The 13,202-nt window shown below is 36.5% G+C and overlaps 2 protein-coding genes across 8 annotated transcripts in view; one reads left to right on the top strand and one right to left on the bottom strand.

Annotated features, from left to right (window-relative positions):
• The window catches only part of spn-E (tudor domain containing 9 protein spindle E), a 39,682-nt gene extending 35,188 nt beyond the window's left edge, over positions 1–4,494 (bottom strand). Inside the window, exons 1-2 of one of the 3 annotated variants that reach the window (XM_086972443.1) lie at positions 4,239–4,494; positions 2,951–3,166 (exon numbers count right to left, since the gene is read on the bottom strand). In XM_086972443.1, the coding sequence (XP_086828569.1) occupies positions 2,951–3,151 (201 nt within the window). In that variant the 5' untranslated portion in view covers positions 3,152–3,166; positions 4,239–4,494. Of the gene's footprint in view, positions 1–2,950; positions 3,167–3,512; positions 4,092–4,238 lie in introns of those variants that run through there. The other 2 variants (XM_022850451.2, XM_022850452.2) reach the window with 2 other exon arrangements.
• A 54-nt stretch (positions 4,495–4,548) lies between these two features.
• Positions 4,549–13,202, top strand: part of Art4 (arginine methyltransferase 4) — a 19,831-nt gene continuing 11,177 nt past the window's right edge. Inside the window, exons 1-4 of one of the 5 annotated variants that reach the window (XM_022850453.2) lie at positions 4,549–4,719; positions 9,909–10,123; positions 11,449–11,623; positions 11,787–12,830. In XM_022850453.2, the coding sequence (XP_022706188.1) occupies positions 9,982–10,123; positions 11,449–11,623; positions 11,787–12,830 (1,361 nt within the window). In that variant the 5' untranslated portion in view covers positions 4,549–4,719; positions 9,909–9,981. Of the gene's footprint in view, positions 4,720–4,751; positions 5,006–9,767; positions 10,124–11,448; positions 11,624–11,786; positions 12,831–13,202 lie in introns of those variants that run through there. The other 4 variants (XM_022850454.2, XM_022850456.2, XM_022850457.2 and 1 more) reach the window with 4 other exon arrangements.

Raw genomic sequence — 13,202 nt, 5'->3', positions numbered from 1 at the left:
GAACATTTTGTCCACATGAAGAGATAATAATAATAGCTTACCTTGGCTTAAATTACGCATACGACCCAGTGCTGCCATCGCTGCGAATTTGTTTACCTACCACTTGGAGCAGACTTTTTTTCTAGTAACATGGGTTTTACATTAAGGCATTTGTTAAGCCGCAGGCGATCAAGCGTTTCAGCGGACTCAAATTGAGGTGTTTAGGCTCTTAATTTAACTGGAAATCAATCCCATAACTGCTAGAAACCCACATGAAAACATATAGATCACAGGCAAGCCAGCGGTCTTTTCTGTGACTGATGTTCGTCAATATAGTGAATACTTTTTCGTCCTTTAAAAATCAACCACAGCTTGGGGCTGCATGCCTCCGAAACGCCACCGTTAAATGTCTGAGCTCTTTTTTTTTACTCTTAGGCACCTTCAGTCTGACTTCAACAGCAGACTTGTACCCTAAGTGTTTGTAAACCATGTAATTCTCATAATTTTACTCCTGAATATCCAGAATCGTCAAAGGTACCTTTGTATCTTCTAAAATAATTGCAAACTTCTTACAGAGATTTTTCTGTCATGTACTGACGCTCTGAAACTCTTTAAATTCATAATCCTTTCACAATCAACTTAAAGCCGTTGATACCCGAAAATTTGACGCTGATATTTATGAAACGTGCTAATGATGCAAAATTTAAGTTATTCCAAGTTTTCGATCTGTTCCGATTAATTCAATATCCACCTTACTGTTAAGCTTACTTTTAATTGAGACATTTGTTAAACTCATAATCGAGTAAAACAAACGCCGACACGGAAACGCTGACTTACGTGCTATATTTATTAAAAAGTCTATCAAAAATATGCTTAGGAATATTCAACTATCCTTCAGAACGACTTAGGCCCCGAATTGACAAAAATATGGAAGTAAATGACAATTGTCGGCGTACACAAGTGTTAACCAAAAAAATATTTTCACCTAGATGCGGCTTTTTAGGAAGCGACATTTGTCCTAACGCATGTATTAACTCTATATACATTTTTTAATATATCTTATTATATTAATGCAAGTATATGCATGATTACAATTTAGCAACAGTCCACATCCAATCGAACCTGGGGCCGACCAAACTAAGGATCCCTGAAACTAGCAGGCACTCCGGAATTACGGGCGCCACCAGTCGGGTCGTTGTTAAAAGCAGGTCGGATGATTTCATGGTAGTCTGGAGGGTCACGTCACAAAAACCTACGTTCCAGAGCGCCGTATTCGCCTGTCGATATAGTAGGTAACTATAGGGTTACCGGCCCTGAAGCGGGTGATAGGAGGAATTATTTGACGACGAAGGGCTCGTAATGAAAGGCCGTTGGCGCAGAAGGCAGTGCAAACGAACTCATAGCGGAAATGGTGTACCGTACGAAGACTTCAACACGACAAACGTCCGTTTGAAGAAATGAACAAACGCTTAAAGCCGTTAACGAGCAGCCGGTAGCGATTTGGAAACGATCGCAGGGCAAAATCGTTCGAGAGCATGGATCCATGGAATGGTCAAAGAGTATGACGACTACTGTTAAAGCATGTGAAATTGCTCACATCGGATTTCATCGGAAGCCACTCTAAATTGAAATTATTAGCTTCGTAGCAATAGCATCAGTAATGTGCATGCAAGCGTTCAGGATTAAGAATTCTGATCTGCTTGATTAGGAAGATTCGTTGACACTTTCATTAACTTTCGCTTTTCGTGAAACGTTTGATTGCTAACGCTTATGAAACTGCTAAACGCTTACAACAGAGACAACTGGTTGTCCTTACGTAGTCTCGTACAATGAAATGTCGCTGCACCGATGTGAAGACTATCATGGTATTACTTGAAGCGATCCATTGAAGCAAAATCACGTTTAGAATATTCCTATCATAAGAATTTGCTCGGACCTGAGTCTTCTACGGGCATTTTATTCTCATTGTGCATTTGCGTTATGAGCACTTGTTATTTCATTCGAGCATATACAATAGCCGCAGTTGCATTGCATAAATCTAAAGCAAAATAATATTTACTCCATTCGAAGCTCGTAGAACAGACACGATACTCTTTGCAAACCCTCTACGAGTTCTCCATGTACTGCCAATAGTCACTGGTGACTCAGCAAATACGCACATGCACATACTTCGTGACAATGTTATCTTTTCTTTTAGATGCTTTACACCCTTTCTACCGGTTCGTTTTTGGTTGCCATAAGATTTCCTAACTTTATGAAGACCATTATTTACTTGCATTTTTTTTGTAGTTTTTGTATTTTTCAATATTTATGTGTTGTTTGCCTATATTTATGTACTTTCATCAAGCAATATTGGTAAAAGAAAACTCGTAAAGGTGCCGTTCAAAAACTCTACATACAAAAATGATAACGACTTGATATTCTAAAACCGATAACGAACCAAAAATCCCAAAAAAAGCGAAAGTTAAAAATGGCCAAAAGTTAAAAAAATGCAAAAAAGCACCAAAAATTTTAAGAAGACCAACTGTTAGAGTTTTTCGGAATGACCCAGTTGGTGTTCCATCTACATGAAACAGTCGTTAATTTTTTTTAACAAGCTAGGTGAGTCCAAAAAGGCTTCTTGAGCCAATTTGGTGAACTTTCGAAGTCTTTCAATTTGAGTCTTTGTTTGTTTCATAAAAACTGGCAGCATAATTGATTTGGGATAAAAGAACGCGCCAAAAATTACATGAATTTCGGCATCGCACCCTAATATATGTATCAGTTTTTTTATTTGGTAATACATTCTATCGAAATATTACCAATATGTTGTATATATATATAAGTTCCGTGATGAGCAATCGAGTTTGTTTTTAAATAATTATTGCAACGTATTGGTAATATTTCAATAGAATGTGTTACCAAATAAAAAAATTTACTTTTATATATATATAAAAGTAAATAGTACTGAAAACAAACTACTGTCACAAACCTGCGTAGTTTTGCCGCAACCTGTCGTCCCAATAACGATCGTCACAGGTTTATTATTTATACTTTGTAATATTGTTGACCAGGACCTCACCACCGGAAGATTCTTTTTTTTCGGTAAATTTAGTTCATCACTGAAATACTTTTCTGTCAAGCGCGCTGCCTCGAGTCTGAGCTTATCCTTTTCGGCGTCCACTTTCTCCATAATGAGGTCACTTAGCTGCAAGTAATCAATTTTTTGATGAGCTTAGCAATATATTATCGTATTATTATTTCACGAAAGAATATAACCAAAGTTTTAGTGGATGCTGGCGTCGTATTAAAATAATGACAATTATACGTTTCATTATAGTAATGATATCTATCTACGTAAATTCGATTAGTACATTTCTTGTCATGACGCAAGAAAATAATGAAGAAGAAACTGTAAAAAGGATAAGAAAAAATATCATGAGAAGATTACTGTTGTTGTACTACACTTGCATAATAATTAAGATTATCTGTTCAAGTACGAACTAATAATAAGAAAAAAAAAGTGCGTGAATGGTGGCGCTTATGTATATTACCCTAATAACAGTGGAGGAGACACGAAAACGTTACATTAGCTTCCCTACTTCCACACCTGTACATATTAACTACACCTTTGCCTGGTACGAAAGTAGCCAAACTGGACCGGGCTCTTTGCGAACAAATTGCTGCTATTTGATCTCGAAATGTCAAAGCTGCGATTAAATGAAATAAAAACCTCAACTAACACGTAAGCATATTGTTCAAAAAGCTCTTGTGAAATGAAATACAGACAAAACTGGCCGTTTGATAAGTGTCTATCTCTTTCTCTTCTACGAGTCCTGTAGTCAGATAATAAACTTTTGATTATTTTTGAGAATACATATAGCGTCATATAAAATCAGTATGTTTCAGCACTTCCCATTGCTGGTGGAATGATGTTAAATTGCATTTAGTGTGCTTGATACCCTGTGTACCGTTCGCCTATTATATTCGTTCCTATTTGGTTGCTTCTCTACCCTAACCTAAAACTTGACAATCGAGTATCGATGCCCCATTTGTTTTTTTCAGAAATTGCCGCTCCGTGTGAATGCTGATACAGGCGACCCTACATTTACCCTCTACTGTACTAAAAAATGAGTTGCAGAGCATAAATCGACCGGCAGAGTACTTCGTGACTTCTGTTACTAAGTCAAGTGCTGTCTATAACTGATAATGTAACTAGCTTTCTATAATAATATAGTTACTAATATCATACTAGAGAAAGTCGTAAATAATGAATTTACAGAGTAATTTATGATTTTCTGTTCAAATCGAGCTATTGTGGTAAAAGGACATCAGGTTATATGTCGCACAACGTATGCAGTTGAAGCTCACAATTATAAGTTCTCGCAAGTTTTCAGCAATTATGTACGACCGAACTAACACGTAACACAAACGATGAAACCAGATTAAACAGCACCTAAAAATATATTTTACAGTGGTAGGCAAATTGTCATTCCGGTATAAGCAAAAATAAAATTCAATGATGAATTCGTTCATCGATGCGGCTGGATACTGAGAGAGTCGAATGGATTAACCTCTCTCGGAATCCCAATAAGCCTCTCGAAAAACATGAACAAATGATTCAGCAGTTTACATGTATTGTGTTATTGTGTACACAATACTCTAAGAACAGAAAATTGAGCTGGTTTTGAAATGAAACCAAATTATAATATAACATTCAGCGGTGTTACAAATAGACACCTTCTTGCGTTTCCATCCAAGGTGCGTTAGTGAAATCGAAATAATTCGTTTTTGTTATTATAACCACAGATTGTATTCAAAGATAGTAATTAACATACTTTTCCTGTTTATGTCTCTTTAGATGCATTCCTAATGACCAATGTAGTTCAATGCAATTGGATTAATTGCGCATATTGCATAGTTTCTTCAGCCCTTGCTTGTAGCTACGACTTTCTATTATCGACCTGCTCGTCGATGCATAGAATTATTTTCTGTATTTTTTAGTACTTGAATGGATAACTGTTAGCAACAGTGTTCGCTGTCGATTGTAAGTAAGCAAAAAAACTTATTGTATTGTGTACGGTGCCTGTGTCGCCAATTAATGTTTTTGGGTTACACTTAGAACGAAAACGTTTCCGGTTTTTCCTTCGAATGCTTGCAGTTGCCTTCAAAAAATAACAGGCTCTATAGAACTTCCAATAACACGCATTACTGGTTAGCAGAAATATATATCTGAAAATTATCCGAATTTAGCTTACGTTGTACAGAAGGCATCAAAGCGAAAATTGGGTTATCAAAAATATTGATTTCGCTTAACGGAATTACATAATAACTACAATTTATTTTAAAAATATACTGCAATTGTAGGGCTAATAAAAAAAAGCTCGCACAAGGAATTTCCTTTAAAGCTCAACATATATACACTGTCTGTTTATATGTCTGTATATGTCATACATGTATGTATGACCTATAAATACATATGTGCAATGTCTATTTCATGTCGTTCACAGGTTTAATTGATTTAGAAGACAAGGTGTTTACAATGCTATTTGACTACTAGTGTAGTATCATTCATGAAAACTAGTTATTTTTTTCTGGTATGAATATTTTTTTAATCAAAAGAGTAAGTAAATCTTTTTCAATTACATTACTATTTGTGTGACCGTAAAAACTGATTTTCTTATACTTATTCCTATCAGTAGTGGTATATTTCTGATAACAGTTGGCGTTAGATTGCGTATTAATCTGTTGATATTAACCGTTAATTTTTTATTTACCAGATGGCAGTATCTTAGTACATTGGACACGTTTTTGTTGTATGTAGGTTAATCCACCGATACGACAAACACTTTCTGCAAATGTAGTAAATTAATTCAAGTGTTACAATTAGGTGTTCAAAATATGATGGAAATAATAAACTATTGCAACGAAAAGTAAAGCTGAGAATTAAGATGTTTAGCACAAGTAAGTAGGCGCATTGCTTCCGCAGTCTGAAAATTACTTAATTGGAGCAATTTAGTACAATTAAAAAAGCACTATATGGTAAGAGGCAGCCCTCACGCTGTACTGTTTTTCCGATCCTAAGAATACCTGCTGTGGATCTTTTCGGTTTTTGTCGTAAGTTTGCAATGTTTGCATAACAGGTAACCTAAGATAATTCTTCAAAAAGAAGGAGATCATTTAGCGCTAGGCATATACCCACCGTATGAGCATCACCATGGATTTTATTACTATTAATACCGAGAAAAAGAATATTTTGGCTTTTAAATTTCATTACAACTTCCTTAGAGAGCTACGGTTCTAATATCGTATAATATACGAAGTATAATGAGATAGGATAATGAGTGACTTTTAGATATGCTGTGTGAGTAGTGTAATATCATATAATTTTTACTTAACTCATCATCATACTGCATTTAATTTAATGTATTAAATACAAAACAATTCTCCAGTCAAGCAAATGCTTTCAGAAGAAAGGAAGACGCTAGAACAAAAAATTGAGTTATCCCAGCTGTGTTTAGCTCCATCTTCATCTATGGACACGATATAGTAATCTTTAAAACGCTCAGTAAATAACAGCAGATAATTAACTATTTTTACTGGTGCTGTTAAAGCGTCGAAACGTCGATGTGAGAAAAAAAACATTTAATTAAGGATAACGTGTGAACGTAAAAAATAATGTTTGGTGACTGGCTTTCAATGAGGAATTTTTGCGCCTGAATGCGAAATAGCAAATTTTGATACTGATCCGCATGATAACAGGCAATCTTTTATTGTTATTATTATCATCGATAAGTCTATTTTTACAATCTGTTCCTTTTAGAGCCTAAGACAACACGACAAAATGCATCTATATATCTGATATAACACACTAAACTAGATTAGACATTGGCATAATTGTCTGCGCTTCCTTGTTAGTAACCGGCTCTGTAGTTTGTTTTCTACATAGTGCCGAAGAAATAACTAATGTAGTTTAAATCTACTGAAATTATATGTTTTAAGAAATAAACTTGCAACAAAGGTTTACCTGTTTAAACAAAAGTATCGTCAACCGAGGGTAACTGACACAGATGCTATAATTTTTAATTAAACTAAGTTCTACGAGTACTAATAAAAACTCATAAACACATTTTTCGCAATCTTTATTCAATGCCGTTATCACTTCGCCTCTTGAGTGTAAGGTAAAAAACACTGCTAATAACGTAGTTTCTCGATTGAATAGTAAAAGCACGTGTTTCTCCACTCTTCGTGTTTGGCATTTATTAGTTTGTAAGGCATAATTTTCTTCATTTCATACATTCGCTACGTATCGGTATATGATATGTAAAGGTGACAAACCTATAAATTAAATATATTATAAAAAAGTAAAATTACTTGCAGCAGTGGGCAGTTTTAACTTCGACCACAACAACAGACAATTAGTTTACGCGTTTTTTGGCGCACAATTATTTACATAGAGAAATTATACTTACATTATGGCATTTTAATAACGTTTCGATAAGCCGCTCACGCGTCTAGTAATTTAGCGCATGCGTAAGTACTCTGTCGTATGATCACTGTTTGCGTATGCTAAACCTTAAAAATAAGCAAAGAACGTAATTCACAAATTTCTCTGATCGCATGCACCAATCCGCGCCTCTAAAGATAAACAACTTCGACTGATGTGGTAGTTCTATAAACTTTCATAAGTCTGACGCATTAATGTTACTAGTTTTATCCTTTATTCTACTTAATTATGAGTGAGCATGCTATAGATGATAAAATAATTAAATGTAGATACCTCATGTACCATCTTAGTGTATCTATAAGTTACGTTCTAACTCAAAAGTTTAAGCAAAGCAACCGCTTGGTGCTTCTCTGATCGCTAATAAAAACCCAACTTCGATCGTATTATGCACAAAAAAGTCTTTGTTCCGGAAGTTTTTTGCAACTTGGTAGCAGGGAGCCTTGCCGATTTATAAAAAAAATACTAGTGGGAGCGCGTCTTCTATTCATAAGCGAGTATTAAACATTTATGATAATAGTGTTTATAAACGACTATAAATAAATCAAAGTTCAAATAAGCTTTGCAACATGCATTCGACATAGCTTACTTAGCGGCTGACTATCCTCTTACTTATTCATTCTTGGATTCTGAATGGTGTCACACCTTTTCCGTGCTTCTGAGAATGCACGGAATTATTGTCATACATTCGAGTCTATCTTTACCAAACTTTTTAGGTTAACAAATATGACAAATGAGTTACATTCAGCATATTCAAAACTAATACAGATTATGAATGCTTTGATTCGATCCAGTAGCATCGGGTCTAGGTGGCAAAATTGAAGGTTGTCGATTAATTGGTTTAGATCAAAACTGGATCGCATGTCTGAAGGCTTTAAGCAGCACAAGCCGCCGAGTGTCATGCTCGCATGACCGTTAGACGGGACAGTTACCTGTAGTAACTTGTAAACGAAGTAAGACTTGAGAAACATCAGCAGTTTGCGACATTCGTTTTCCATAATTACTTCCACTTGATAGTGAAATAAGAATAAACACTCGAAAGAGATGAATTATTTTATAAGCAGCTTAGTTTCACGTAAAATCAAAATGGAAAAACCTTGCTTCTGAGTAATATTTTATTGAATACATTTAGAGTATTTAGAAATATCGTTTATACTGTGGAAATCCCTTCGTTCAGTACTATAAAGCTGAATATAAAAAAGTGGCAAGTAAAATTATCCACCTAACCCTCTTAATAGGTCAAAGTAAAGTTGTTGTCGTATTGTAGCAACTCGCAATTATTAGAAGAACTCGACATGTTTCTTACTGAAACGTCGAATCAGTTATGATGTTGTTATTATATGTTAGGTATTCATACAAATTCATAACGCTTACTTTGAAGTAAGATATTACTACTCTCGTAGAATAGAATTACCTCGCTCATTTTCCAAGTGACCGTAATTCTAATGTTCTGTCATGAGCGTCGTATTGAATTCTTTATGGATCACAAAATGTTAACGTTTTGTAAATTAAGTCACCCTTATTTCCCTGAATGTATCTAACTCTTTCTTGCCTTTCTTAGGTGTCAAGCTTTTCTTACAACCCCAGACATCGTTAGCATTAATCGTATAAACATAACTAAGCACTTATGGGAGGAAAAACAATAGATAGGCATGATAAGCATAGACTAATACGTAATATAATGATACAAGAGTACAGTTTAGGGTTTAGTGGAGGGTATACTTCATATGAAAAGTCATGATAAGTTTGCTTAGATACTGAAACGTCTGCAGTCTTGGAGCATGCTTTCCAAATTACTATTTTCCAAAACTGACGTTTCAGAAAATTAGAATGATTCGTCCCCAACAACTGATGCGATAGTTTTCATTTGTCCTCGATTTGTCTTTCTATGATTAGGATAAGCAGAACCTCTACACACCTATACTGCCGCTACCAGTCGCCCTTGATGTAAAGCTAGGCAATAATTCGAATGTATATAAGACTGCTATGAACGAACGTTTAGAAAAAAATACTTGATATAACTTGAGTATGCTTGAAATTACACCAACGTTGCTAAGACAAAATCATTGCATTAACATCTAACAGCTGACACTAAACATCTTAGCAGTATTCAAGAAGCTTTTAAGCATTTAATGAACTCTCCTTCAACAACCGTCTCGATCTACCGAGAAATAAACATTTTTGCGTTTTCTCGGCATCTTCAAGGATAACTGACTCTTATTTGATAAGCTATTTTCGTCCTTTGTGGTGCACCGTTAATTCGAACCAGACGATATCACAAAATTTAGCAGACGACGAAGTTAGTGATTCGTAGACCTACTACAACATTCGACCGTCCTGCCTGCTATGCACTGTAGACTTGTGGTCGGCTGGTTTGGTGGTTTATGCTGGTGTGTATTCTTTTTTCTTGCGATTAAGTCTTGTCCTATTCGTGCGTGTGTATTAGGTGGATACAACCGGCTCAGTTAGCTATTTTGTTCGTATAAACCTTTGCTGGTTCTGTTCGAGGAATAGTCAAAATGGCGGTTGCCAGTGCGAGCTTCACCGGCGTCCGTCTATCACACCTAACCTCTTGTGGTGAGCTACAAGGCAAAGAAGATGGTGTTCTGCGGCTACAACCCCTGGATCAAACTGAGAACTTTCTCTTGCGATTTTTCAAAGGTGGGCTGCAAACTTTACCCTGAAAGGATTGAGATGCTATTTTAACAGGTCATTATTAGCTTTTCTTGTGTATCCATATATACCCGCATCGTATAGACCAATCCATTAGTCGATTATTCGTACTGAAATAATGACAAGCTTGTAAGTAAGTAGAAATACAATTGTACTCGATGGCAAGATATAATCACAAACAAACGGGTAGCGTTTCACAAAAACTAAACGGCTCCCGTATTTACGAAGCATATACTAAATCTACACTGAGCTTGGCTCTGATACATACACAACACAACAGTTAATATTTTCAGTTGAATCAATGACAATTACCTTCATGGCAACCCATATGTTTACGAGTGTCCCAATAACGGAAATAGATATACCTATATCTATTTATTCATATCAAACCTACCATTGTGATGGTAGATGAGACGCGGAAAGTGAAACAAGAACTTCCTGGTCTTCATGCTTACATCACTTTAAACGATCACAGACAGGTGCTCATGCCAAAGCTTATGTACAATTATCGAATAATTCGATCATGTTAACATTCTAATACAACAGCACTGGCAGCGTCCATAAGATGACAATAAAAACGGTGGACATATATGACCACGTGTTGAAGTGTTTCTAAATTGCGTACGTTGCCTTACTTATGCAAGATTAAAGGTCAGTAGTAATTACATTAATTTTGATGTGCTGACGAAATATTCGACGTATTTTCATTTTTTCTTAAAACCGTTCTCCAAAGAAAGAGACATAACTATTTCCTCTCGAGCGAGAGTAACGGAAATTTGACGTTAAGGGGAATACCATAATATCATCGGATGTAAATCTTGATTGGTTTAAATTTTTACTAAACAATTACGCATATATCTTTTACACATGTTTACATACATCAGTCACGCACACAATATATTTCAACATATGCAGTAAATCATTCGGCAAGAGTGGGAGAGCAAAGCTTGTTTTGTTTTACCGAGACGGTGCTTTTTAAGCTACGGTTTTTTAAATTGCTTCCTTGCCCACTATTTATATTATCGGTATGACTGGTGACAATGTCACAATATTATGCATTATCCTGTTCATTGAACTCATAATAGTCACTAAGCCCCAACTATAAGCAAGGGTATAACTGATGCGGACACACAAATGAAATTCTGGCTGACCAAAAGACTGATTCGACTCGCGGATTGTTTTAATCGAATATTTAACACCTAATAGATAAACCGGTTTTTAGTACGATACGGCAGAGGGGACTGTGACGTTGGCTGATCAAAATGACGAGCCGAACAATTGCTGTCATTAAGTAAATATGTTCCGCATTACAGATGCTAACGCAGACATGCCGGCTGCAAGTGCGCACCTTGAGATTGAAGTGTTTAAGGATAGCGATGTTTGCCGCGTGGGCTCAACGGCTTTCGTTGTAAATCATCAGAAGGGTACAATTTTGATTCATTTCGAGGACCAAAAACAACGTGAGGCTCTCGCCAGCGCAATCAGCAAGTAAGATGAAAAATATAATCTTTGATTATTGTGTTTAATGCTATGTGAATTAACGCATCTAATAAAAATTTGAGCCGAGTTCAACTTGTATTGAGATCAACTAGCTAAGGCATACTACCAGTTTCGATTCTGACGTAACGTATTTCAAATTTCATTTCAACAGGTTTCAAAAAGGAGATGCGCACAACATCTTTTCGGAACGAACGGAGGAGTCCTCAGCTTCGCAATATTTCCAATTCTATGGTTACTTATCGCAACAGCAGAATATGATGCAAGATTACTGGCGCACAGCAACATATCAACGCGCTGTTCTTTCGAACGTTGAGGACTTTCGTGGCAAGGTTATCCTTGATGTTGGAGCTGGCTCAGGAATTTTATCATTCTTTGCTGCTCAGGCGGGTGCCGCTCGTGTTTACGGCATCGAAGCATCATCAATTGCGAAACATGCCGAAAGCTTAGTGTACGCTAATCGACTACAACAATTAATTAAGCTTGTGCCCGGCAAAGTCGAGGAAGTATCCATTCCTGAGAAAGTGGACTTGATTATCTCAGAACCAATGGGCTACATGCTTTATAATGAGCGTATGCTCGAGAGTTATTTGCACGCGAAGAAATTCCTCAAGCCCGGTGGCAAGATGTTTCCTAGCCTGGGAGACTTGCATATAGCTCCGTTTTCTGATGCTGCCTTATTTATGGAGCAGATGAACAAGGCCAATTTTTGGTGCCAGAACTCATTTCATGGCGTCGACCTTACTTGTTTACGAGAGGCAGCTATAAAGGAGTATTTTAATCAACCTGTCGTCGATACATTTGATATGCGTATCTTGCTTGCGCAGTCTGTTGTGCATTCCGTAAACTTTGAAAAAGCGGATGAGGTAGATCTGCATAAGATCGATATTCCGCTTGAATATGTTGTCACGCAGAGCGGCGAGTTGCATGGTCTGGCTTTCTGGTTTGATGTAGCCTTTGTAGGCAGCCAACAAACAGTCTATCTTTCAACGGCTCCCTCGCAGCCTTTAACTCATTGGTATCAAGTTCGATGTCTTGTGGAAAAGCCAATGATAGTAACTAAGGGCCAGGTCCTCGACGGTCGCTGCAAACTAATAGCTAACAAACGTCAGAGCTACGACGTGGAAATCGAGATCGGTATTCGTGGTACGCAGGTGCGCGCGCGAAATACTTTGGACCTCAAGAATCCGTTCTTCCGGTAGGGTTAAAACACATATAAAACATGATTTTCTTAAAAAACAATGCCAATTTTGAATCTGGCGGTATGATAATGTCTAAATACATTTTTTCAAAAAAGTATTGAAATTCAGCAGTACATAACCGACTGGGCTGTTTTTATGCGCTTGTAAACAGATAAAGCAGGTGTGTGAAACTTCAATTGTACTCAGGACAAAAAGCAAGGAGCAGCCGAATTTAATTTTTGAATGTAAATAGGTGTAAACATATGTTACCTCAAGTATAACAATAAGCAATTTAGTTTACAATAGCTGTGATCGGCTTCGCGACTTTCAGGGTAACATCAGTAATTTTTTGCCCTGATTAATTGAAACACAAAGTGTATGCCTTATAT

The sequence above is a fragment of the Varroa jacobsoni genome, unplaced genomic scaffold, assembly GCF_002532875.2.
Source record: "Varroa jacobsoni isolate VJ856 unplaced genomic scaffold, vjacob_1.0 scaffold_1462, whole genome shotgun sequence".
NCBI lineage: Eukaryota > Metazoa > Arthropoda > Arachnida > Mesostigmata > Varroidae > Varroa > Varroa jacobsoni.
Note: the sequence above shows the minus strand (reverse complement) of the source record. Positions and strands in the feature narration are given on the sequence as shown.